This window comes from Dasypus novemcinctus, chromosome 9 (genome assembly GCF_030445035.2).
Source record: "Dasypus novemcinctus isolate mDasNov1 chromosome 9, mDasNov1.1.hap2, whole genome shotgun sequence".
Lineage (NCBI taxonomy): Eukaryota > Metazoa > Chordata > Mammalia > Cingulata > Dasypodidae > Dasypus > Dasypus novemcinctus.
Window position 1 is genome coordinate 37,509,977 of NC_080681.1, and position 27,288 is coordinate 37,537,264.

The window sequence follows — 27,288 nt, forward strand, 5'->3', positions numbered from 1 at the left end:
TAAAATTCAAATATGATAGCTAGGAAGCACTCTAAACAGAAGAAAAAAACAAAAGCTGAGAAAATGTTTGCATCGTTTGTCAGTTTTTAAAAATTTATTAATAATGCTTTCTTAACGCCTTCAAAATTCCTTTTTGAATTCGTATTTTCATATCATTTCACTAAAGTGAACTTCCCTAAATATAAAAACTTCGGTTCTGGGTAATTCGTAACTATTCCAGAAAAAAATGGGAAGAATATGTGATACAGACGTATAAAAATGTAAGTAAGGAATGGGTTAAGAATTGTGAACCAACAGGAAAGAATGTGCAGGTTCCTGGGGGAAATCTTCCTCCCCCCGACACCAAGGAAAGTTAACTGGGGTCTAGTAAGGGAGAGGACGTGCTTGAAGGCCAGGCCTGCAAGCACACAGGCTGCCTAAAACTTCCCCAGAATTGAAGTAAATACAATCTTATTTCCTGAGAAAAGTACCCTTGCCTGAGAGGTTGGTGAAACCTTCTCAACCTATTGTTATTTTGCTAACATTCACTCCGGATGCCCTGTATTTATTGCAGGTCAGGAAACCAGGCCAGCTGCGGAAAAGGGACGAGCCAGTGTTTCCGAAGCTGGGTGTGGAGCAACCGCGCGACCGTCCCACCCGCCTCACTCCACACGCTCGCCTCTCCCTCTCTCGCCTCCTTCAACAGGGAAAACCCTCAACAGTTAACATGTACTTTCCTATCTGGTCCCTTAGTTGGATGACTGCAGATCCGGATAACGCACGCGGTTTCTAGAAAAACATTCTGGTCCCCAGTCTCCTAAGGAGGCAGACGCAGGAGCAGAGCGCTGAGTGAGCAAGGTCAGCGGAGAAACCGCCCGCCTGTCCCTAGGCTGCAGCGCCTGCGGCAGGTGAATTCACTGCTAAACTTTGTCTTCTGTGCAAATTTCCTTTAACTTAACTTTAACTAACTAACTAACTAACTAACTAACTAACTAACTAACTAACGCTACCACCACGTTCTCAGGAGCAGACTCACTCAGGGGCGCAAGAGGATGGCCTCCGCTGCCTGGCCCGCAGGAGCTTGGTTCGGGCGCACAGCATCGCAATTTGGAGAGGGTGGTTGGGTAGGTAGGATGTAGTTCGAATTCTCGTATGGACACATCCTGGAGTGAAGATGTGTCGGGTGGATTCGTATTCAATGTACGCAGGCAAAATCAAAAGTGCTTCTCAACTGATTTTCAAAAGCAGAAGCTCAGTTCTCTTCAGGTACCTCACTTGTCAAATACCATCTTCTCAGAGGTGCTGGCTTCTGAACCCAGCCAGCAAACACAGGCTTCCTCTGTGAGTTCACAGACAGCTATGTTTCCTATTTATCTATTAGTCACACATGTGTATAGCGTGCTTTCTAAGTCTCTATGAAGGAATAGGTTTAGTCCCTACATCGCTGAACATTAATAGTTAAAATCTACTCTAGTCAAAATTGAGTTTTGTTTATTGAAGTGTTTTCTGATGAACATCAGCACTACTGGTTGCCACTTGTTACATGTCTAAAGTCTTGGGCCTGAGGAGCTGGATTTTAATAGTTCTTCCAGTTGATTCTCTGTACATCGAAATTTGAAAACCTCTTCTGAACAGGATTAAATGATGCTATATAGTTAATTCGAAATTTAAAAGTTTGTGGTCTATTCACAGCTGAGACACGATTTTGCTTAAGAGCTTTGGATTTAAATTTAGGGTTTTAAGAAAACCAAGGGATCTGTGAGCTTGAACTGAAATTCAAAAGTCATTTTTGTAGGGATGTGCTGGTGCAGTGTGATATATTTATTAAATAATACACAGCATACTGTGGACTTAGTAAGGGGTCTGTGGTTTTCCCCTGACTGGCAAAGGGGTCAGTGGAACAAAACACGTAAAGAATCCTATTCAAACCATCTCATTTAAACCTTAAAACAACTCTCTAAGTTTGAATAATTATTTTACCCATAGTACACATTTACTTAAAATGTGACTTAGCCATCTTTGACTCCTTTACAGCCACAAAGTCAATTGTACAGCTAGAATTTTTTAAAGTAATCGATCTTAAGTATTTAACATAAAATATAAAAATTAATATTTGAGATATTTTAACATAATATTAATTTACATATTCTTATAAAAATATAGCACTATCTTAGAGAAACATTTTAATATAAGATAATCAAATATTTTCCAAGAAATCTATGAAATAATTGTTCTTTTAATACTTGACTATTTCAAATTAAACTTTAATTTAGAAAATAAAATTCAGGATTAGAGAAAATATAGGATTACAATTAAGACCTATATACCTATTCCCTTAGTGATATTTTTCCCCATTTGTGTTCTCTCTTTCTAGAAATATGTAGGTCTCCTTATTTATATTTTTATTCTTTTTTTTTTAGGGGATAAGTAGCAGAAACTATGACCATCACCACTAAACACTTCCCCACTTATCTCTTAAGACCCAAGATATTGTTTTACCTTTCCTTTTTGGAACGGAGCCTGCGTTCTTTGGATCTACCACCTTCTCCATTTCTGGCTCCCATCCCATCACTCTACTAAATCTATGCTCAATAAAGTCATCCTTAGCTCCCTGCTGACAAATGTGGTGAATTCTCCAGGTATTTAACATGCCTGACCTCCTCCTCTGTCTTAGTTTGTAACAGGGATGCCAATGCAAAGTACCAGAAGTAGGTTGGCTCTCATGGTGAGCATTTTATTTAGGGTAAAAGCTTGCCATTTTGAGGCCTTGAAATGTCTAAATCAAGGCACCATCAGAGATGCTTTCTCACCACAGTCAGCCACTGGTGATCCTGGCATCCTGCCTCATGGCAGTCAGACATATGGCAGGGCTTGATTCCTCAGCGTTGAGCTGCTCCGTAGATTCAGCTTCTTTCTGTAACTAAGCTGATTCCAGACTTTGGGACTTTTCTCAACCTTTTGGGGCTTCTCTGCCTTTCTCTAACTGTAGGTTACTACAGTTAGAGAATCCCTCAGCCTTTCTGAACTTCACCTGCTAAATGGGTATAATAGACTCAGGATTGTTGCAAGTATCAATGAGGTCAGGTATGCAAGGTATATATCTCAGAGCTCAGCAAGCAGTAAACTTGCAATGACTAATAAGCATTGCTTGAACTTTATGTTTATTAAGGAAGTAAAAGTTTAGAGAGTGGTAATGCCTCCGTTTCATCACTACCATCATTAGAGATTATGATAGAGTAAGTGCTACTTGTGGACTGCCAATGCTACCCTACATTTTGAGCCATAGAAAGGCACAGAAGTCCCACCAGCTTTCGGCTGGTGTGCCTTTATTTTGGTTAACCCTGAAGCAGAGAATGACTTTGTGATGAGCTCTTCTGGGTTTGCAGGTTACCATGGCATCTGGACCCACCATGTTGGTCCCCCTGTGTCTAGTGAAAAATAAGAAGGGGCAGCTGTCTGTGAACCAGAAAGCCTTAAGGATTCTTGACAAGATTTCTCAGCCCGTAGTGGTTGTGGCTATCGTAGGGCTGAATCATACAGGAAAATCCTACTTGATGAACCGTCTGGCAAGAGAGAACAATGGTGAGTATTGTCCTGGGGCATGGGTTATTTCTCAGATTCTCCTTATTGTATCTCATTACTGTATCTCAGATTCTCATTACTGCAAGGTTACCTGAAGGAATTTCACTAAGCCCATATTAAACAAACCTTCTAATTCTCATTCTCACCAGCAAAATTTCAAACTTACCATTTTTCTGCCCCCATATGCTTTGATATATTCCTATTATTTTTGCTTCCCATGAAAGAAAAATCTGCCATACTAGTGCTCACAATCCAGGGTTTTCTAACCTGTGCAAGCACTGAGCTCTTGCAATTATGCCTGTTCTCTCTTGCATTATTTGCTTTCTTTAGTGGGTCATTTCTATCAGTGAACAAACATGTTCAAATATCTATCATCTTAAAAACAATCCCTGTACTCCCATCTTATTGTAACTATCCCTCTTGCACTTGTTTCGATCCTTTTCAAGGCAAAAATATATTGTCACAATTTCCTATTTACACTTCTCTTTCCAAATCTCTCTTCATTTTACTTCTCTCTAGTTTTATACCCTCTTTTAAAGTGGTATCATCCAAACCCAGGTCTTTAATATCATCTTGATTCGATACTTCTCTAATTTATATTTCTTGCCTTACTCTCTCTTCTGAGATTCAGACTTGTAAATCCAAAATTGCCTGACTTTTATTTTGGGAAGTTCTTACCTTAAAGTTATCATGTTTGTAAAAGAAGGTGTGATCAAGCTCCACTCACCAAACCAAACCGAACCGAACCGAACCGAATCGAACCAAACCAAACCAAACCAAACCCCAGCATAAAACAAAACAAAATAAAAATATGCCTTAAGGATTCTCACTTATCTTCTTCTTGACAATGTATACCACCGAACTCCCAGTCTCAAGCTACACATCTAGGAAATATCCTTATATAGTTGCTTTATCTCCCACATTCAATCCATGAATCAGGGTTCTTGTTTCCCTTACTAAATGTGGAAGATTGAATTATGTGCCAAAATTTTGACATGTCCTTAATCTTAATCTGCATTCCTGTGGATGTGAACCCATACATAGAACCTCGTTAAGGTGTTATTTTAGTTAAGGTGTGGCCCAGTTGAGTGAAGATGGACCTTAGTCCGGATTACTGGAGTCCTTTATAAGAAGAAGTTTAAACTCAGAGAAAGCCGTGGGGAGAAACTGGAAGCTGGAAGAGAAAGGAGAGGATTTTGCCATAGGATGGAAAGTCAAAGAGCTCCAACCATTGCCAGAAGCCAGCACCTACAGTCTACAGATCTTCGGGAGGAGCCAAGTTTTGCTGATGCCTCAATTTTGGTCTTCTCGTAGCCACAAAACTGTGAGCCAATAAATTCTCATTGTTTAAGCCAAGTTATCATATGGTATTTGTCATAGAAGCCTGGAAAACCAAGATATTAAATATAGCTCAAATCTATCTCTTTCTTTCCATTCTGTTTTACCACCCCAGACCATGCCAACATCACCTTTTATCTATAATACTTTAGTATCATCCTAAGTGATTTATTTATTTCCACTTTGACCCTCTCTAATCAATTCTCTTCAAAGCAACCAGAGTGATATTTGCTATCATTGCTTTTACTACCATCCTTGAGTTTCCATTAAACTTATATCAAATTCATGCTTCTTGGGACTCAATCTGATAGTCTTGTCTATATCTCCAAAATCATCTCTTTTATTTTCTCTACTACTGGTTAATCCACAGCCACACTGGCCTCCTTTTTATTCTTGTTAAATGCTAGCCCTTTTTTATCTCCACACATTTGCACTTACTTTTCTTTCAGTCTGCTGCAGTGCTTACTGATTCTTCACACAGCCAGTGCCTTTTCTTCCTTCAAGGTTCTTCACAAATGTCAGTTCTTAGAGATGACCTGCCCTGACCATCCAGCCTCATGTTATCCCTCCAATTAAACTATACACAATATGGAAATATTTTGTTTATTTCTGTTTCTACTTCTTGTATTAAAGTATAAACCTGTAAAGTTAGAAAACTTATCTAGGACTTTTTGCTGCTAGATTCCCTGCAATAAGTTCAGTGTGTTGAAATAAGTAGGCACTAAATAAATGCTTCTTCACTTCATTAAAAGAAAAACTAACCAGAATGCTGATATTTTAACTCACTGCTATATTTTTGAAGGTTTAGCTAGTCTTCATGAAAATTCTAACTAGGGCATAGTGTCTTGGTGTTGCAGAATGTCTGGTAGATTAAGATACCCAAATCCTATCAACCCCATGCATATGATTCAACGCAAAGAGCCCTTGACACCAGGCATTTTAAAATGAAATATTAAGAAAAATAGAGGATTTCATTGTAGTAGGCTGAATTATGTACCTCCATTTAGACGTTTTCTTAATCTCAATTTACATCCCTGTGAGTGTGAACCCATCTAGCTCTTGAAGGTGGTATTTGTGATTAAGGTGTGCCCAGCTGAATGAGGGTAGACTGTAAGCTGGTTTGTTGGAGGCCTCATAAGGAGAAAGCCACAGGGAGAAGGAGAAAGTCAGGAACTCATTAAAGAAAGTAGAGGACATCATCATGTGATGAGAAAGCCAAGGGAACCCAAGATTGTCAGCATGCCAGCACTAGAACACCACATTCTTTAGGGAGAAAGTGAGACTTTCTGAGTGTTAGATTTTGGACTTTTGCTAGTCTCAAAACTGTGAGCCAATAAATTCCATTATGTAAGCTAACCCATTGTGTTGTATTTGTCATTGCACCTGGCAAACTAAGACAAATGTGCTTATTACTAAGGGCATACAGTGAGAATGTAGAAGTGGCATCAGTCATCCATCAGCACATCTCTTATCCTGGTCCTAAGCTCTCCCATAATGGCTTACAGAAGTTCTCTTTTTCCTTGACAGAATAAACTGACCATGAATTTGATGTTAATGCTTCTTTTATAATAAGTTTTAAATGGTGCTGATCTCTTGAATTAGTTATAAGTCAAAGCATCTTCACAACAAGTAAAGAGTGAGATGCAGCAGCCACAGCCTTTAATATGGGGGCTTATAAATGTATACTTTTCTATCCATACCTCCTTCCTCATACTCTTATCCATTGAGATCAGACTATACCTGGCTAGCCCATAAACTTCCAAATTAGCAGGCTGTTAACACTCATTTTCTGTAAGACCCCAAAGGCAGGTTTTTCTGTCTGTCTTAGTTACCGCTCTATCTCTTCAGCATTGAACTTATCCACGATATGTGAAACACAATAGGTACTTAATAAATAAATGTTGAATGAATTGTCTTATTTATTCCTGACTATTAAAGGCCTTGATCTAATTGCAATGGAGTCAACCAGCTTCACTTGCTTAGAGAATCAGGATTGCTGAAAAGCTAAAAACCAAACTTCCTTTTGTGCAGCCTGCCTTTTCTCTTACCTGGTGCGTTAATAGGCCACATAGACATGAAAACAAACGTTTTACGCTGGAAAATGGAATTAGCAGTTACGAATAAAGAAAACTTTGCAATGTGGAGGAGTTTGACTGTTAAAGGTAGGTGAACAGATGACATAAAAAGTAGGGCATCCTTGATGAAATGGAGTGAACATCATCTTGTATCCTTGGGCAGTTAAATTCCTGCAGGTCAGACTTTGATGCTGCTATGCTGCCAGACCTCCTCCGGTCACTGTTTATTGCTCTTTTTCTCTTGCAGGCTTCCCACTGGGCTCCACGGTGCAGTCTGGAACCAAGGGCATCTGGATGTGGTGTGTGCCCCACCCCTCCAAGCCCGACCACACCCTGGTCCTTCTGGACACTGAGGGCCTGGGCGATGTGGAAAAGGTGAGGCAGAGAGTCATAGAGAAATCCTTTTTACTCTGGATTTTCTCCTTGCCTCTTCATCAGCCTTTATTACGTGCTGCGATCTAATCATGAAATTTCAAAATCCAACTATAGAGAGTGAGGTGCGCTCTGGTCTCTTTGAACTTCACTAATAGGTAATATTAGATAATGTGGTATATTAGGCAAAATCTTTTATTTCTGAGCACTGAAGCACATAATTTACTCCAAATTAATATTTAATTGAGCAGCTACATTCCAGGCCTTTGGGCTTAGTATTGTAGATATTATTATTATTATTATTTTAAAGATTTACTTATTTATTTATTTCTCTCCCTTTCCCCCCACCACGGTTGTCTGTTCTCTGTGTCTATTTGCTGCGTCTTCTTCTTTGTCCGCTTCTGTTGTTGTCAGCGACATGGGAATCTGTGTTTCTTTCTGTTGCATCATCTTGTTGTGTCAGCTCTCCATGTGGGCGGCACCATTCTTAGACGGGCTGCAATTTCTTTCAAGCTTGGTGGCTCTCCTTATGGGGCACACTCCTTGTGCATGGGGCTCCCCTATGCGGTGGACACCCCTGCGTGGCAGGGCACTCCTTGCACGCATCAGCACTGCGCATGGGCCAGCTCCACACGGGTCAAGGAGGCCCCGGGTTTGAACTGCCGACCTCCCATGTGGTAGACGGACGCCCCAACCACTGGGCCAAGTCCACTTCTCTGTGGATATTATTGAAGAAGATAAAGCCCCTGTTCTCAAAGAGCTTTCAGTCCAGTTGAGGAGATCACACGTATGCAGAATGATGTACTGACAGGTGATCGGTGCTTTGATATGGGAACGTAAAGTGGCTTCCCTGGTTGGCAGACTAGAGATGCAGACTGACTGGCAAAAACTTTATTACGATGGATATTCGGTTGTTTCTCTTTATGTTATGGCTAAAAGGAATAATCTCTCACTCTCTCACCTCAAGTGAAGATTAAATTGGAAATATATCTACATTTCTGCTACTTTTAAATAATTAGAATTTAGGAAATGGGTTATATCAATAACATCATATTTCCCAGCTTCCCATTTAAAGACTCCTAGGCTTAGATTTTTAGGGTTTGCATTTTCTAGACAGCCTCCAAGGAAATGAGAGATTTTACTACAACTGATTGCTGGCTACTGCAAAAATTTAGTAATATACAAACAAGTTAGCCTGCCTTCAGGGCTCTTCATCATCCTGTACCAAAGCTTGCTTTTAAGCCTTATTTTCTGCACCTACTCTTTGCTGTGCTTCAGATAAACCAAATTATTCTGTGCTTATTGTACTCTAATCCTAGAATACTAGAGTTTGAACTATGCAGGTCTTTGTACTTGCATGCTCTGTTCATTTCTTCAGGTTTGCATTGTAGAAATCCTTTAACACCCAGCTTAAATTTTCCAGGAAGGCTTCATATCACACACACACATTCTTTCTCTAACATCAACTGCTTTTGTTCCACTTTGACAGAGCTAGCATTTTTGTTCAATGTATTGGCTCTTGGTTTTACTGCTTAGATCCATTACTAACATGTAAACTTTTTGCAGAGTATCATCTTTGCTACATTTGATTTTAAATACTTACCAATATCATGAGATATCTTGAGAGTAACAAATGTCATATTTATAATTGCTTCTCTGCAACTAAGGAAGATAGGTAAACTTTAGTGAAAGCCCATAAATATTTAATTAAATTGGTATTGAGTGCTTAATTGTGACTAGTGTGATACAAATCATGAGAACCACTTATTGTGACATGAATATGTGGTATCGCTTACTACTGAACAACTAATTGCACATCAGTTCTATTTTTTTCTACACATATTAACTTATTTCATCCAACTCAAGGTGAAAAACTCCTTTGGAAACTATCGTTAGAATCCTTTTATAGATGAGGAAACTAAATTCACAAGAAATGTAAATGTAATTTCCAAAACTGAAATTTGCCTTTAATTCTGTTTTCAAAGATGTTTTTCTTTTCTGTCCCAATATTATGCTCTCTGAAATAATAAATGAAAAATGACTGAACAAATAACTGAATGAGCTTGTGAAGAGTGGCCTCCTAAGTGCTCTGCTCTAATATGTTCTCAAGGGTGACCCCGAGAACGACTCGTGGATCTTCGCGCTGGCCGTGCTTCTGAGCAGCGCCTTTATCTACAACAGCATGAGCACCATCTACAACAACACCTTGAAGCAGCTGCAGTATCCTTCCATGTCTTACTGAGGACTTTATGGGAATGGAGACCAAATCAGATTCTTATTCCTTGTGGCTGAGTTTCCACTGTTAGAGCAGAGGGGACACAGGGCCAGGAAAGTGTTTATAATAAATTTTTATAAGGAGGGAAATTGTGGGTAGAAAAAAATTTTTTTTCCTTAGCCAAGTCCTAGCTATGTGACAAATCTCACAGAACTAATTAGGGCAAAGTCCTCCCCAAACTCTTGTGGAGAAGAAGATGCCACAGGTTTTGCAAATTTCTTTCCAGACTTTATTTGGACGGTATGGGATTTCACACTGGAGCTGAAGGTACAAGGTCGCCCCATCGAAGAAGATGAGTACTTGGAGTATGCCTTGAAGTCAATTCCTGGTATGAGAGCCTGATTGGACTGGTAGATAGTCGTAGGGGTTGGTGTCTACTAAACACTGTCCATCATCTCTAAGGCTCCCTATTTATTCCAGCCTGGATTCCAGCCATAGAAATGGTGAGAACCATAGATATTCCTTTGCAAGTTCTACTGGACTGCAGTTAAACTCACACAGTAAGAGTAGGACCTAATGTAGAGTAAAACTCATCAAACCCAATTTGCAACTAAGATACTTTGTACATTAGTATGCACATTTCAGTGGCTGCTAAAACTTTCCAAAGACCAGACACTTGTGTTGCTTATCATGCTACTTCCTTTAAACATTCAGGAAAACAACTAACTAAATAATTGTTAGACATGAATTCACAATGAAAAACATGGTCCACTCAATTAGATATTATTCTTCTCAAGGAGGAATATAGCAGTCTCATGTTTGGATTGTTGTATGTTCTGCAAAAGGTGACTTTACTTCCTAAATAGACCTGAAGATCTATTTCTAGTATGTCAAAGAAAAAAAAAACTGCACTGTACAATGTTAAACAGGCAAGGATAACTTTATTCAGGGGAAGGCTCAATCAAAGGAAGAGAGAGTAGAACTCAGCTCCATCAAAACAATGGATAACAAGCTTTTTATTTTTAAAATGTACATTAAAACATTTACAGAAAAATTATGCATAAAATGCAGAGTTCCTAGATGTCTCCAGTCACATTCATTTGTCCCTATTTTTTAAGAGTTTGCAATAGTGTGATAACTTTGTCAAAATTGATGACTCAATAGTATTATAACTACACTATTAACTATAGTCCTTAGTTTACATTAGGGTTCACTATTTGTTTTGCACAGGCCTATTTTAATTTTTATTCTTGTAACATGTATGCATCCTAAAATTTCCCCTTTTAACCACATTCAAAAATAAAATGCAGAGATAATTATATTAACATCGTGCTACCACCACCAGCATCCATTACCAAAACTTTTCCACTATCTCAAACAGAAACTCAGTACCAATTGAAGATTAACTTCCCATTTCCTACTCCAATCACAGCCCCTGGTAACAAGTATTCTAGTTTTTGTCTCTGTGAATGTGCATTTACTAATTTTTTCATATCTGTGAAATCATGCAATATTTGAACTTCTGTGCTGACTTACTTCACTCAACACAATGTATTCAGTGTTCCTCTATGTTGTCTTCTATATCAGAACTTCATTCTTTTTTTATGATTGAATAATATTCCATTGCATGCATAGCACATTTGTTCATTTACTCATCTGTCGATGGACATTTGAGTTCCTTCCATCTTTTGGAAATTGTAAATAATGCTGCTATGAACATCGGTGTGTTAATATCTGTTTGTGTCCCTACTTTCAATTCCTTAGGATGTTACCTAGAAGTGGGATTGCAGGGTCATATGGTAATTCTATATTTAACATTCTGAGAAACTGCCTGTTTTCCACAGAGGCTGCACCATTTTATATTCCCACTAACATTGTTAAAGTGTTCCTATTTCTCCATATCCTCTCCAATAATTGTTGGTTTTTTAAAGCACTAGCCATTCCAGTGGGTGTGAAATGGTATATTGTTTTGGCTTTGATTTTCATTTTTCTAATGGTTGATGATGTTGAGTATCTTTTCACATACTTTTGGGTCATATGTATATATTTCTTGGAGGATTGTCTATTATAGTCTTTTGCCCATTTTTATATGTTTTTTTTTTTTGTCTTTTGTGTTGCTAAGTTGTATGATTTCTTTTATATTCTGGATATTAAACCCTTTTTAGGTATGTGGTTTCCAGATATTTTCTCCAAATTTGTAAGTTGTTTTTTTTCCAGTCATGATTGAGGTGAGGAGCCCCCGCTTCTCTAGTCAGGGGGCTCGGGGTGGGGAGGCGCAGGCATGAGAGGACGCACAGTGACTCGAAGGACAACTGCGGAGACGAGGCAGATGGCGCGGGTCTACTTTATTGAGGAAGTACAAGCAGTTTTATAGAGTATGAAGAGAGGGGATTGGTGGAGGGTGATTGGGTTCTGATAGGCTAGATTAGCTGTTGTTACCTTATAAGGGCATAGAAGCAGAACTCGTCTACTAGGCTGGTCAGTAGTTACTAGGGAGAGCTTAAATTTGAGAGGGCTGAGCTGGATAGCTCGCTGATAGGTGGAAGAGAGCAGGCGTGTCTTTACTAGGTAGGAGGCCCTGAGATTGGCCCAGACGGAGGTGGTGTGAGGGGGCTTGCGTGAGTTTCCCCTGCGGGGAGGCGTAGGTGCATACCTCGTCCCGAGGGGCCAACCAAGGGAGGCGTATTTCGTGCCTCAGACCTCGGAGGCGGCCAGTTCTGAGAGCCAAACTTTTGCATGCTTGCCCTCAATTCCCCCTTTGTTTTCTTTTAAGGCTAGGGTGGAGATAGCCAGAACTCACTGGTTCTGCTTTAACGCGGTTAGGGAGGTAAAGACACGTCTGAACACTATGAGAAGAATAACAGCTATTAGGAAAAGGATACCATAGAAAATGAGATTGGCAGGGTTGAAAAATTGGGTGAACTTATTGAGTAGCTGACTGAGGAGGCTAATAGTAAATTCAGGGACAACGAGGTCATTAAAGGTTTCTATGTCATGTTGCAGAGAGAGAGTATAATTCCAAAAGGATTGGTTATAGGATTGGCAACACTGCCAAAGGCTATAAGTAAGAGAGCGTCTGGGGGGGGGGGAGTAAGAGAAACAGTGAGAGTTATCGCTGTGGGTACGAAGGTGGGATTGCATGGTAGCTGTAGAGAGCAGTTGCTTAGGATGAGTTGGGGGAAAACAAGGCTCTGCGGGGAAAGGAAAAGGAATCCAGGAGGATGACGGACTGCCGCCCAGACCTCCATGGCCTGGCCTGTAGAGGCGAGCGAGAGCATAGCAAGCAGCAGGGCAACGAGGTTAGGGGGCTTCGTTGGGCCGGTGGCTCTGGCTCTCCTATACAGGCGGATCAGGGCAGTGATGTCTGGAGCTTCATTCGACATGTTGAGGTGTTGTATCTGGTGTTGGAGAGCTCGCATCCACCGGCGGTCCCTCCGGTATGGCTTCCATGGACCCTGACTGAGTCAGTTTGGTCTCTCCGGTTGCTGGGCGGACATTTCTTCCAGGGATCCAGATGGGCTGTGGGACGTTATCTGGAAAAATACAAGCAAACCCTCGTCCTTGGGTTAAAAGGGGGCTGGGTCCCTGCCAGTTGTTGGATTCTGGGTTCTTCCAATATACGAGGGGAAGAGGAGTAGATATTATAGAGGGCCCCCAATGCTTATGCATTGGGAGAGGCCATTCTTGTCAAATGTCATCAAATTTAAGTGTATTAGGCATGAGGTTAATAGTTCATCTGGTGTAGCTTGGGGCTGTATACCCCTCTCTTTTTCAATGAGAACCTTTAAGCGATGGTGCATATTTTCTACTATGGCTTGACCTTGTGGATTGTATGGGATGCCAAAATGGTGTGTGATGTTGTACATTCTGATAAAATTTTGGAACTCTCTGCTAGTATAGGCAGGGCCATTGTCTGTTTTTAGGTCCCAAGGCACTCCCATGAACAGGATGGCTTGTCGCAGTGCCTTTATGCAGTGCCTAGCCTTTTCACTGGCCAAGGCTGCCGCATAAGTTAAATGAGAATACGTATCTATGATGACATGTACATATTTTAGCCTAGCAAATGTTGGGATGTGGGTGACATCCATTTGCCAGCGTGCGTTGGGCTTCAGGCCTCGGGAGTTAACCCCTTGAGGTTGTAGGGGTCCCAATGGTAAGAATGGTGCGCAGGTTTTGCAAAGGCGCACTAGGTGTTTGCATGTGTATAAAGGTACGTCAGGGAGTAAGTGATTTAAGGACGCAGCTGAAAAATGAAAGCGCGCGTGCAGATTTTTTGCCTGACTGATGGGATCAATGGTCAATTGTTGCATTAGGAGTGCCGAGACTAAAGAGTCAACCAAATGGTTTCCTTCTGCTATAGCTCCTGGAAGTGAGGTATGACTTCTAACATGGCTGATATACCAGGGGTGATGTCTATGCTCCAGGGCCTTTTTTAGGTCAACCAGGGCTGCATCTAGAGGTGAGTCTGTGGGGAAGAAGGTGCAGTACGCTATGGTTTTACAAACCTGGCAGGCATACTGGCTGTCTGAAAATATGTTAAGTGGTTCCTGACTAAATGTTTGAAGGGTTGCTATGATTGCATGTAGCTCGCCCCTCTGGACTGAATTAGTTAACTTATAGGCCTGATATGAGGGTGTGCATTTGTTGGTTGTATATGCTACAAAGCCAAATCCACATTTGGATGCATCAGTGAATACTACTGTGGCATGAGGAATAGGCGCTCCAGAAGGGAACGCATGGTTTTGTTCCATTAACTTTATGCCTGTAAGGCCTTGCAACAACTTGCTTGAAGGGTAATGTGTGTCAAAGTCCCCAGTATACTGTTCCTTGAGCACTTGCATGCTATAGTTCTCCTGCAAGAGGTGGTAGTTTGTTCTTTATTTAATGGCCATATAATTCATGCAGGTTCTACATTGTACCTTTGCCTACACAAAGTGACAAGGTCTGATGCCAAGGATATAAAGGCCTGTATTAGTGGCAGGAGCTTTGGAATGCGAGATTTAGACAAATGCACCCAAAGAAGAGGCCCATTTTGCCATAACACTCCCGTTGGGGTGCCTAGGGTTTTGAGGACTAGAGCTAAGATTGATTCCTCTGGGTTATATCTATTGATAACTGCTTTTGACAAATCCTGGGACACCCTTTCTATTGCTTGTTTGGCAGCCGGGGTGATTTTAATCTTTTTATGAATTATATTGGAAGCGTGTCCAGGGGTTTTAAGCAGCTGGAAAAGGGGGTCAAGGTCTTGTGTAGTGATAGGGATGGAGGTTCTAATCCAATTGATACGTCCGCAAAGCTGTTGCAGCTCGGTAAGAGTGAGAGCTTCCGGAGTCTCGAGTTGGAGTGATATGGGGTTTATATGGGAGGTTATTCGGTATCCAAGAAATGTGAATGGGGCTACCTTTTGTACCTTTTCTTCTTTGATGGTTAAGTTTATTTGTTGGAGGTTTAATTTTAATTGGTTTAGCCCTTCGATTAGCATTTCTTCTTCACTGTGAGCGATGAGGATGTCATCCATATAGTGGATGACGTAATATGAGGATCTAAGAGGTTCAATGGCCTGATTGACATAATTTTGGCACATTGCTGGACTGTTTCTCATACCTTGCGGTAACACGGTCCATTGATATCTAGCATTAGCCCCTTGATGATTGGGCAATGGAACCGTGAAGGCAAACTTTTCGCGGTCATTAGGATGCAGTGGTATGGAGAAGAAACAGTCTTTGATGTCAATAATAAGTATGTGGTATTTTTTGGGAATAGCTGACGGGTGAGGTAGCCCCGGTTGCGGGGAACCCATTGGTTTTATATGCTTATTTATCTCGCGTAGGTCATGGAGGAATCAGTATGCCTGTTTGTCTTTTTTGTGTATGACAAAGACTGGGGAATTCCATGGGCTAACAGAGGGTTCTATGTGTTTCAGGTGTAGCTGCTCTTGTACTAATAACTTTAAAGCTTCCAATTTATGAGACGCGAGAGGCCATTGCTCAACCCAGATAGGTTCCTCTGTGTCCCATTGAAGAGGAACGGGTTGAGGTGGTAAATTACGAGCAATGGCGCTTAGAATTGGGGGTGCTCCATAGACCCAGGGTGCTCGGTGGAGATGATAGCACCGCTTTGTTCGAGGATATCACGGCCCCATAGAATAGTAGGGAGTTCTGGCACAACGAGAGGCTGAAATAGCCCTTTGTGTCCATCTTCGTCCTCCCACGGAATTAATTTCCTAGTCTTTTGGGAGGGCGCTTCCCCAGTGGCACCTTGTATGGGAGGACCCGGTATGGTTTCCCATAGGTGTTCATAACAAATGGGGAAACAGGAGACTTCAGCTCTGGAGTCAAGGGTGCCATGAAACCATTGCCCTCCACCTTTTCCTCCAACTTTTATGGCTAGAAGAGGTTTATTTTGGTGGATGGGGATGGACCACATTATGGCTTTGGTGGTTTGCGTGCGGGGGGGGACCTCTTGGTTGTGGGGCTGGGGGGGGGAACCCCTTGGTTGTGGGGCTGGGGCCCGCCCCCTTGGAAGTTTAAAGGCTTGCCGCTCTTATTTGTGTGTGACCGGCAGTCTCTGGCCCAGTGATAGCCGTGCCCGCACCTTGGGCAAGGAGTGGGAGGCCCTGGAGGCCGATGGTTAGAAGGGCGGGGTCCTTGGGGGCAGTCACGGGCGAAATGGCCCGTTTCCCCGCATTTAAAGCAGCCTCCGGTAAGGGAGAGGGCGTCGGCAAGGTTCTGGGTGGAATGGTTTATGGAGGTGGCTAGGGTGGTGGCTAGGACTTGGGTGGTTTGATCTAAGTCTTTGCATGCCAATATCCATTCATGTATGTCTTTATCACGCACAGGCAAGATGGCCTGCTTGCAGGCCGAGTTTGCCCCTTCTAGGATAAGTTCCCTAGCGAGGGCTCGGCGGGCCTGATCATTTTCTACTTTTCGTTCACAGGCCTCTTGGACTCACGAAATGAAGGCTGAGAAGTCCTCGTCCTTCCTTTGGGTAAGTTTAGTGAGACCATCAGTCTTAATAGCTGAGCAGCTTTGAAAGGCTCGCAAGGCAACCGAACAGCATTGATCCCAAAAGGCGGCAGGCGCCCGGGCGTATACCCCAGGGTTGGCAAAAGGCCCGGTGCCTAAGAAGGCCTCGGCCCGGAAGGGGACGCCATTCTGCAGGTTGGTGGCTGCCTGGAGTTCGGCTTGGTTCTGGAAATGCGCGCGCCAGTTGACAAATTGACCGGGAATTAGGGTGGCACGGGCAACAGAGAGCCATAAGGGAGATTTAAGTGAAGAGAGATGTCATCGAGGAGCTGTCTGGCGTATGGGCTGCCAAGACCGTCCTCTTTCACTGCCTCCCTGAGGCATTTGACCTCTGCACGTTCGTGGGGGTACCAAGGGAGGGGGCACTGTGGAGTCTGTTGGATGTTGAGGGGGAAGAGCTGGGGGAAGCCGGCTGAAGGCTGAGCAGAGCCGCTCGGGGTGGGCAGAGGTGAAGGCTCCTGACACATCATTTGGAAGTGTGCAGCGGGAAATGATGGGGAATTATTATTTGGCTGCGACTTGAGACTGGTGGGGAACGGCCAAGGGGCAGACATGGAGGAGCCGGCGTGCGGGTATGGGTTGGTTAGTCCTAGGCAGGTGCTAGCCGCCTGGGCGAACAGGGTGATTGCGGCGGCCCCGCCCTGTGGACAGAGAGGGTGGGGGAAGTTGGGGACTTCCTGTGCTGCGGTAGCAGGAAGTTCAGGGTAGAGTGACGTAGCCGCTGCGGAGGGAGGTGGCGCCTTCCCCGGGAGAGGAGATGGGGGGTGGCCGCTTGGGTCCTTGGGCACGGCGAGCGGGGAAGAAAGCGGAAGTGCACCATGTTTGGGCTCGGACGGGGAAGAAGGCGGAAATGCGCCATCTTGATGCTTAAGCAGAGGTGCCGATGGCTCAAGATTTTGCACTTTAGGAGAGAGCGCCTGCAGCTGCACGGGCTCTAAGAGATTGTTAAGCTGGGACACGAGGGAGACAGAGTCGTCGTCCCTGTCGTCAGTGGGGTTGGCCTCCTCGCAGCTGTAAGCCGCGGCGGGAGGAGCAGCTCCTTGGAGGCAGGAGCGAATGGTGATGAGGATAGGAATGAGGCCAGGAGGGAAATGCTTATTTTCGTGCTCCATGGCAGAGGTGACCCGATCTATGAGCACACGATAAGAGTCTGGGTCCCAGAGGTTGGCGGTGGTAAGCCAGGGGTTAAAGGGAAGAAGGAGGTCCCAGAAAGTCTGAAGCTGACGGGCTGAGACTTTACATCTGTGGCAGTCTAAAAGGGCGGCAAGGGCCCGAACCTGCGGGCTTTGCTGCCAGGAGAGTGAGCGCCCCATGCTAGCTAGGGGAGGTGCACCCGGAGGGGTCCTTACCTGCTCCTGGACGATGGCGAGCGGTCGAAGCCAGGCCCCATGGGGAGCCCCACGTTGGGCGCCAAATGAGGTGAGGAGCCCCCGCCTCTCTAGACAGGGGGCTTGGGGTGCGGAGGCGCAGGCATGAGAGGACGCACAGTGACTCGAAGGACAACTGCGGAGACGAGGCGGATGGTGCAGGTCTACTTTATTGAGGAAGTACAAGCAGTTTTATAGAGTATGAAGAGAGGGGATTGGTGGACGGTGATTGGGTTCTGATAGGCTAGATTAGCTGTTGTTACCTTATAAGGGCATAGAAGCAGAACTTGTCTACTAGGCTGGTCAGTAGTTACTAGGGAGAGCTTAAATTTGAGAGGGCTGAGCTGGATAGCTCGCTGATAGGTGGAAGAGAGCAGGCGTGTCTTTACGAGGTAGGAGGCCCTGAGATTGGCCCAGACAGAGGTGGTGTGAGGGGGCTTGCGTGAGTTTCCCCTGCGGGGAGGCGTAGGTGCATACCTTGTCCCGAGGGGCCAACCAAGGGAGGCGTATTTTGTGCCTCAGACCTCGGAGGCGGCCAGTTCTGAGAGCCAAATTTTGCATGCTTGCCCTCAATGATAAAGTCCCTTGAGGCACAAAAGCTTTTAATTTTCACAAGATCCCATTTTTCTATTTTTTTTTTTCTTTTGTTGCTTTTGCTTTTGGTATAAAGTCTAAGAAACTATAGACAAATACCAGGTCCTGAAGATGTTTCTGTAAGTTATAGTAGTTTTATAATATTGGTTCTTATATTTAGGTCTTTGATCCAATTTGAGACAATTTTTGATTATAGTGTGAGATAGAAGCCCACTTTCATTCTCTTACATATGGATTTCAGTTTTCCAGCACCATTTGTGAAGAGACTATTCTGTTCCCACTGAGTGGACTTGAAGCCCTTGTTCAAAATCAGCTGACGTGTACATTAACCATCAGTAGTCCTTCACAGCCCTCCTGTTAGCTCCTAATAGCCTATACTCTAGGTTTTAACTCTATGCGTTTATTCTTTGTGTTTAGTTCATATTAGCGAGACCATACAATATTTGTCCTTTTGTGTCTGGCTTATTTCACTTAACATAATGTCTTCAAGATTCATCCATGTTATCACTTGTGTCCCAATCTCATTTCTTCTTACAGCTGAATAGTATTCCATCGCATGTATATACCACATTTTGTTTATCCATTCATGGGTTGATGGACACTTGGGTTGTTTCCATCTTTTGGTAATTATGAATAACACCACTATGAAAATCGGAGTGCAGATGTCTGTTCGTGTCACAGTTTTCAGTACTTCTGGCTATATTCCTAGTAGAGGAATTGCTGGATCATATGGCAGTTCTACATTTAGCTTCCTGAGGAACCGTCAAACTGTCTTCCAAAGAGGCTTCACCATTTTACAGTCCCACCAACAGTGAAAGAGTGTTCCTATTTCCCCACATCCTCTCAAGCACTTGTTGTTCTGTTTTTTAAATAATGTCCATTGAATGTGAAGGTTGATTTCTGAACTCTCAGTTTAATTCCACTGGTCTACATATGTATCCTTGTGCCACTATCATCAGTTTTGATTACTGTAGATTCGTAAAAAATTTTTAAATTGGGAAGTGTGGGTCCTCCAGCTTCATTCTTCTTTTTGGCTATTTGTAGCTTCTTACCTTTCTATGTAAACTTGATAATTAGCTTCTCCTGTTTATGCAAAGAAGGCTGTTAAAATTTTGATTGGATTGCATTGACTCTGTAGATCACTCTGAGTAGACTTGACATTTTAACAATATTTAGGCTTTCAATTTATGAGCATGGAATGCCCTTCCATTTATTTTGGGTCTTCTTTGATTTCTTTTGGCAATGTTTTGTAGTTTTCCTTGTATAAGCCCTTTACATCTTTGGGTGAAATTATTCTTGATATTTCATTCAATTAATTGCTTTGTAAATGTAATTTTTCTTTTAAGTTCCCCTACATATTGTTCAATTATACTTTATAGAAACACTACTGATTTGTGCATCTTGATTTTGTACCTTTGGCTGAATTCATTTATAAACTCTAGTAGCTTTCTTGTGGATTTTGAAGGATTTTCTATATATAAGATCATCTGCAAATAGGGAAATTTCATTTCTTCCTTCCAATTTGGATGCCCATTATTTCTTTGTCTTGCCTAAATTCTCTAACTGCAACGACAATGCTGAACAACACTTGGGACAGTGGGAATCCTTGTCTTGTTCTTGATCTAGAAGGAAATTTTCAGTCTTTCACTATTAACTGTGACGTTAGCTAAGGCTTTTTCACATATACCCTACATTGTGATGAGAAAATTTCCTTCTGTTCCTAGTTTTTGAAGTTTTTTTCTTTGTTTATATCAAAAGTAGTGTTGGATTTTGTCAAATGCCTTTTCTGCATAATCGAAAGAACATTTGGGGTTTTTTTTTTTTTTGCCTTATTTCTCTTAATGTGGTGTATTACATATTTGATTTTCCTGTGTTGAACCACCCTTGTATACCTGGAATAAATGCCACTTGTTCATGGTGTATAATCTTTTTAATGTGCTGTCAGATTTGGTTTGCTAGTATTTTGTTTGGGGTTTTGCATCTATATTTTAAGGGCTAAAGGTCTATAATTTTCTTTTCTTGAGGTATCTTTATCTGTCTTTGGTATTAGGGTGATGATGACCTCTGTGGTAGTTTGAAGCTATATTTACCACAGGAAAACATGTTCTTAGATTTAAACCATTCCTGTGGGTGTAAACCCATTTTAAATAGGACCTCTTGATGAGACTACTTCATTTAAGGTGTGACTCACCTCATTCAGAATGGGACTTTTAATCTTATTACTGGAGTCCTTTATAAATAGAATGAATACAGGAAAACAAAAAGCCACAGAATCAATAAACTAAAGCACTGAAACCCTGAAGAGAAGGGAGAGACCATCAGATGCCATCATGTGCCTTGCTATGTGGCAGAGAGTCAAGGATGGCCACCAGTCTTTGGGAAGAAAGCATCACCTTGATGATGCCTTGATTTGGATATTTTTCCAGCCTCAAACTGTAAGCTAATAAGTTCACATTGTTCAAGCCAATGAATTTCATGGTATCTGCTTTAAGTAGCCTTATAAACTAAAACAGCCCAAGCAGATTGAGTTAGGGTGTGTTACCACCTCTTCAACCATTTAGGAAGAATTTGAGTAGTATTGATGTTAAATCTTCTTGGAATGTTAGGTAAAATTACCAAGTGAAGTCATCTGTTCCTGGGCTTTACTTTTTTGGTTTTTTTTTTCTTTTGTGTTATTGTCCATTGAGATCTATTTCTTCTTGAGTCAGTGTAGTTGGTTTGCATGTTTCTAGGACTATGACAGTTAATCCATGTTATAAAATTTGTTGGTGTACAATTGTTCACAATATCCACTTATAGTCCTTTTTATTTTGATGGGGTTGTTAGTAATGCCCATATTTTCATCTTTCATTTTTGAGTTTAATTATGTATGTCTTCTCTCTCTCACTGGTCCTTCCTTCCTTCCTTCCTTCCTTCCTTCCTTCCTTCCTTCCTTCCTTCCTTCCTTCCTTCCTTCCTTCCTTCCTTCCTTCCTTCCTCCCTCCCTCCCTCCCTCCCTCCCTTCGTTTCATCAGGCTAAGTTGTATCAGTTTTACTGACCATTTCAAGGAAGCAATTGCTCCTTAATCAGTTTTCTCTATCATTTATTTATTCACAATTTCACTTATCTCTGCTTTAATCTTTATTGCCTTCCTCCTGCTTACTTTGGGTTTAATTTTGCTCTTCTTTTTCAAGGTAACCAGTCATAAGGTTTGGTCTCTGATTTGAGAACTTTCTCTTTTTCAACATTTAAAACTATAAATTTCCTCTGATCACTGCCTTTATTGTCTCCTATGAATTCTGACACATTGTGTTTTCATTTTCCTTTGCCTAAAGCTCTTTGCCAATTTCTCCAATGCTGAGAGTGGTGTACTGAAGTTTCCACTATTACTGTAGAGATGCCTGTTTCCCCTTCAGTTTTGCCATTGAGTGCCTCATGTATCTTGGGGCACCCAGGTTAGGTGCATAAATATTTATTATGACTATTTCTTCTTGGTGAAGTGCCCTTTTTATTAATATATAATGAATTTCTTCATCTTTTATAACAGTTTTACATTTAAAATTTATTTTGTCTGATATTCATATCACTACTCCAGATCTTCTTTGATTACTATTTGTGTGGAATATCTTTTTCCAGCCTCTAACTTTCAACCTGATTGTGTCCTTATGTATGAGGTATGTCTCTTGTAGACAATATATAGATGGCTTATATTATTCATTCTTTCAGTCTCTGTCCTTTATTGAGATATTCAATCTATTAATGTTCAACATTCTTTCTGTGAAGGCATTACTTCATTCATTTTATCTTTTGGCTTTCCATTGTCATATCTTACTATTGTCTGTCTTTTTACCCTTTAAGTTACTAGTAATCTTTATTTCTACACTCTTCTCCAAGTCTCTCACCCTTGTTTATTCCTTTCAAACTGAAGTAGACCCTTTAGCATCTTTAGTAAATCTGGCCTTTTGGTAACATACCCACTTAGTTTTTATTTGTCTGTGAAGACTTAACTCACCCTTATTTTTGAAGGTAAGTTTGGTTGGATAAAGAATTCTGGTGCAGTTTTTCTTGTCAGTACTTTAATTCATAGTATCACTTTCTTGTTGCCTCCATGGTTTCTGATGAGAGATCGGCACTTAGTCTTTTTAAGGTTCTCTTGCATGTGATGTGTTGCTTTTCTCTTGCTGCTTTCAGAATCCTTACTTTATCTCTATTATTTGTTATTCGGAATAGTAGGTATCTCTGAGTAAGTCTATTTGGATTTATTATGTTTGGGGTGTGCTGCACTTCTTGGATATTGAATATGTGTCTTTGCTAAGGGTTGGGAAGTTTTTGGTTATTATTTCCTCAATATTCTTTCTGCTCTTTTTCTGTTCTTTTTTCCTTCTGGGACACCTTAATGCTTATGTTTGTACATTTTGCAATGCCATTGATTCCCTGAGACCCTGTTCCATTATTTTCATTTTTTTCTTTCTGTTCTCCTTTCTTTGTAAGTTTAGCTGCTCACACCTCCAATTCACTAATTCTGTCCTCTATCAATCCAAATCTGCAGTTATATGCCTCTAATGTATTTTTAATTCCATCCGTTGTGTCTTTCATTACCAGAAGCTGTGTTACTTTCTTTGAAGGCTTTCTGATTGTTCTTTATGCTTACCCAGTGTCATCTTCATATTCTTTATTTCTTTAGCCATATTTTCCTTCAACTTCTTGAATTGATTTAGGATATTTGTGTGATTATCATTGATTAGTTGGCTTAAATTCTGTGTCTCATCAGGAGTTTTGGATTGTTCCTTTGTTTGGGCCATCTCTTCTGGATGGCTTGTTTTGTTTTGTTTTGTTTTGTTTTGTTGTCTTTTTTGCTCATTCATGTCTAGGCATCTGAATGTGGTGGTGAATTTACTGTGACAGTCAATTTCTCTCTTGCCTAGTGGTTTTGTTTCATGGCTCCTCTTTGGTTTTGGTTCAGCTTATTCTAAGTCTTTAAAACTGTCCAGATGAATGTATCAAAATTGGGCTGGTGACTCACTAATGGGGCACAGATGTTCTCCCAGGGATTCAGTAGGAGAGAAACTTAAAAGCATTTTCTCCTTGCTGTTCCTCTGGTGGCTGGCAGATAATGACTGTCAGTGAATCGTTCCATGGAGGTGTCACTTTCAACCTCTGCTTGCTGGTGATTCTGCTCTGGCCAGAGCCAAGATTCAAAGCAGGCTCTGATGGCCAAATTCACTGAAGAGAAACCACTTCTGCCTTCTGCCGCACCCTCCCTCCTCCAAGGAAGACATCTCTTCCCCTCTCATTTGCTTGTAGTGAGCCAAAAGTTTTAACTACGCTGTTCCCCTTGAGGGTGGGGTTAGCAATTCACAATTTTTGTTTTAGCTTCTTCATCTTTCTGTCCTTCATCCTCCTCAAGGATGCACAGCACTCTTCTGTTGTGAATATCCCCAAAGCAGCTCCCTCAGACAGCTTTTTGCCCTTCCTTCCTTGTTTTTGTGAGAGAGTTGAGCCCTGCCTACCTAGTCTAATGCCATCTTCCTGTTCCTAATTTCTCTTGTGATTTCTTCTTTGACACATTGGTTGTTTAAAATGCCTTGTTTAATCTCTACACATTTGTGAAATTTCTAGTTCTTCTTCTGTTATTGATTTCTAATTTCATTCCTTTGTGTCAGAGAAGATACATTATATGATTTCAATATTTTTTAACTTATGAAGTCTTAGTTTGTGACCTAACATATGTTCTATCCTGGAGAATGATCCATATGCACTCAAGAAAAATATGTAGTCTGTTGCTTTTGGTTCTAATGTTCTATATATGTCTGTTAGGTCTAGTTGGTATTGTATCATTCAAATTTCTATTTCTTTATTGATTGTCTGTCTAGATGATCTATCCATTATTGAATGTGGTATATTGAAGTCTCCTACTATTACTCTAGAACCATCTATTTCTCCCTTCAAGAATATCAATGGTTGCTTCATACAATTTGAGGCTCTCCTGTTATGTGCATATATATTTGCAGTTGTTATATCTTCTTGTTAAATTGACTTTTTTATCACTATATAGTGACATTCTTTATCCCTTAAACGTTTTTGTTTTAAAGTCTATTTTATCTAATATGTGTATAGCTACCCCTGCTCTCTTTTGGTTACTATTTGCATGGTACATTTTATCCATTCTTTTACTTTCAACCTACTTGTTTTCTGGAATTTAAGGTGAATCTCTTGCTAAAAGCATATGGTTGGGTCATGCTTTTTTACCCCTCCTGCTAATCTCTTCCTTTTCACTGGAGATTTTAATTCATTTACCTTTAAAGTCACTACTGATAGTGCAGGACTTTGTTCTGTTATTTTATTTGGTCATTCTCAGTCTTATATCATTTTTATCCCTCAATTCTGCCTACTTTGATATTTATTTGATTTTTGTATTGTACCATTTGAATCCCTTCTCATTTCTTTCTGTATGTGCTTTCATGTGTTTTCTCTGTGGTTACCACAGAACTGAAATTTACCATCCTAAATCTATAACATTCACGTTTGATTTGATACCATCTTAACTTTAATAGCATATTCCTACCCTGTTCCTGTAGTCCTCTGCCCCACACCTTTTTGTTGTACTTATTAGAAAATATAACTTCATATATTGCATGTCCCAAACCTTATATTTGCATTACTTTTAAGTATTTGCATTTTAGTATCTGTAAGAAGTACCAAACACGTTATGGTGTTTCTAAGTATACATATGGTTACCTGTATTGGACATCCATATTTCTTTACGCCATTTTGATCCACTGTCTAGTGTCCTTTGCTTTCAGTCAGAACTCCCTTTAACATTGTTTGTGGGGCAGGCTTAGTGGTAACAACTTTCTCTGTATTTGTTAATCTAAGAATGTCTTAATCTCACCCTCATTTTTAGAAGACAATTTCACCTAATATAAAATAGTTGGTTGGCAATTGTTTTCTTTGAGCACTTTAAATATTTCCTCACACTGCCTTCTTGCTTCCATGGTTTCTCATGAGAAATCAACACTTAACCTTGATGGAACTCTTTTGTATGTAACACATTGCTTTTCTCTTGCAGCTTTCAGAATGTCTCCTTGTCCTTGCCTTTTGATATTTGGACTCCTTTGTGCGTGGACATGGTTCTCTTTAAGTTTTTCCTTTTTGGATTTGCTGGGCTTCTTGCATATGTATATTCTCGTCTCATTAAATCTGGAAAGTTTTCTGCCAATATTTCTTTGCATATTCCTTCTGCCCCTTTCTCTCTTTCTTCTTCTTCTGGGACTACCATACTTCATATGTTGGTACTCTTGTGGTATCCTATAGGTCTCTTTGGCTCTGTTCAGTGTTTCCATTCTTTTTTCTTTTGGCTATTCAGCCTGAATCATTTCAGTTTTGTCTTCTGGTTCACTAATTCTTTCTTTTTTCAGTTCCAATTTGCTGTTGAAACCCTCTAGGGAATTTTACATTTCTGTTATTGTCATCTTCAACACCAATGTTCCTTCTTGGTTCCTTTTTTAAAGTTATATTTCTTTATCGAGTCTCTCATATTGTTTTCCTGATCTTTTGTTCTTTTTCTGTGTTTTTCTTTATCTCCCTGAGCATGAGTATCGTTTTTCAAAATACTTTGTTCCAGATATCCAACGTCTGATCTCCTTCAGTGGTAGTTTCTGCATTTTTACCTTGTTCCTTTGGATGGCCATCTTTTCCTGTTTCTTTGTCTTGTAATTTGTTGCACATTGTATCATTGTATCATTGTCTTATGTTTGTTGCACATTATACCATTTAATATGCTAAAGCATTAACTTTGGGATTTAGTCCCTGGGCTGTCTGTTCCTTAAATTTGTATTCAGCTATTAATACGACAGAAATTTGTTTGAGTACCAGGAGTTAATAAAAACAAACTAATACAAAAACCACCTTGCAGTCTTTGGAAATTGCTCTGCATTGGCTGTTGCTCTTCTCCAGAGTTCCTTTCTTATCAGAAAGATCAGCCTGGATTGAATGTGAAGTGCAGGGTCCTCCCCTTCTTTTTGGAGACTGTATCTTGTCCTGGGCTTGTGCTCACTCATGGCTTTAAGACTTCATCTGCTTAAAGGAATTCAAATGCTCCCTTTACTCCCTTTATAATAGACTTTCCCTCTCCCAGGTGCTTCATTGTATGGTTTAAAGCAAACAAACATTTGTCCCAGTCCACTTTGACTTAATTGTTTCTTATACTGTGTTAGTTCTCTGTAAGCTGCCTCTGCAGGCAAGCCAGAGATGAGTCTCCTGGTTCAGGCTTTCAGGTTGCCACAGGATAGATGGGCACTGCAATACAGGCAGCCTAGTGTGCACATAAAGGTTGCTCTATGCCCTCTGGAAGAGGCCCAAGGACCTACATCAGGAGCACAGTCTGGCACCACAACCACCCTATGCCAGGAAAAGTAGGTGGAGGAGCCAGCAAGGGACCACAAACTCCTTCTACCAATTTTAAAGTGTTTTTTTTCCTTCTTTATTGTTCAGAATTTGCCAATTTACCACAACCCTTTAAATATTTTCTATAGCTTAGAGAAAGGTGGCTCTCCTAGTTTTTGCCAATTGTTCAGAATTTGTGGGGAGAACAGTACCCTGGAGCATTTTGCACCACCATCTGGTCTACTAGAAGCCTTATTATAGTCTTTTAAGAACTGTGAGTGTGTATAAGGAGAAGAACTAGAAGATAGAGATAGTTCACTGGGAGCGGTGAGTGATTTACTGAGGTTGTATTTAGATTAGTTTGGTTCCACAGAGG

General features: G+C 41.1%; 1 protein-coding gene across 1 annotated transcript in view; it reads left to right on the forward strand.

Moving 5' to 3' along the window:
• Positions 1-714: 714 nt before the first annotated feature.
• The window catches only part of LOC131279717 (guanylate-binding protein 6-like), a 42,058-nt gene continuing 15,484 nt past the window's right edge, over positions 715-27,288 (forward strand). The window contains exons 1-5 of the mRNA XM_058303214.1: positions 715-887; positions 3,366-3,561; positions 7,222-7,349; positions 9,457-9,566; positions 9,753-9,949. Coding sequence (XP_058159197.1) covers positions 3,372-3,561; positions 7,222-7,349; positions 9,457-9,566; positions 9,753-9,949 — 625 coding nt within the window. The 5' untranslated portion in view covers positions 715-887; positions 3,366-3,371. The remainder of the gene's footprint in view (positions 888-3,365; positions 3,562-7,221; positions 7,350-9,456; positions 9,567-9,752; positions 9,950-27,288) is intronic.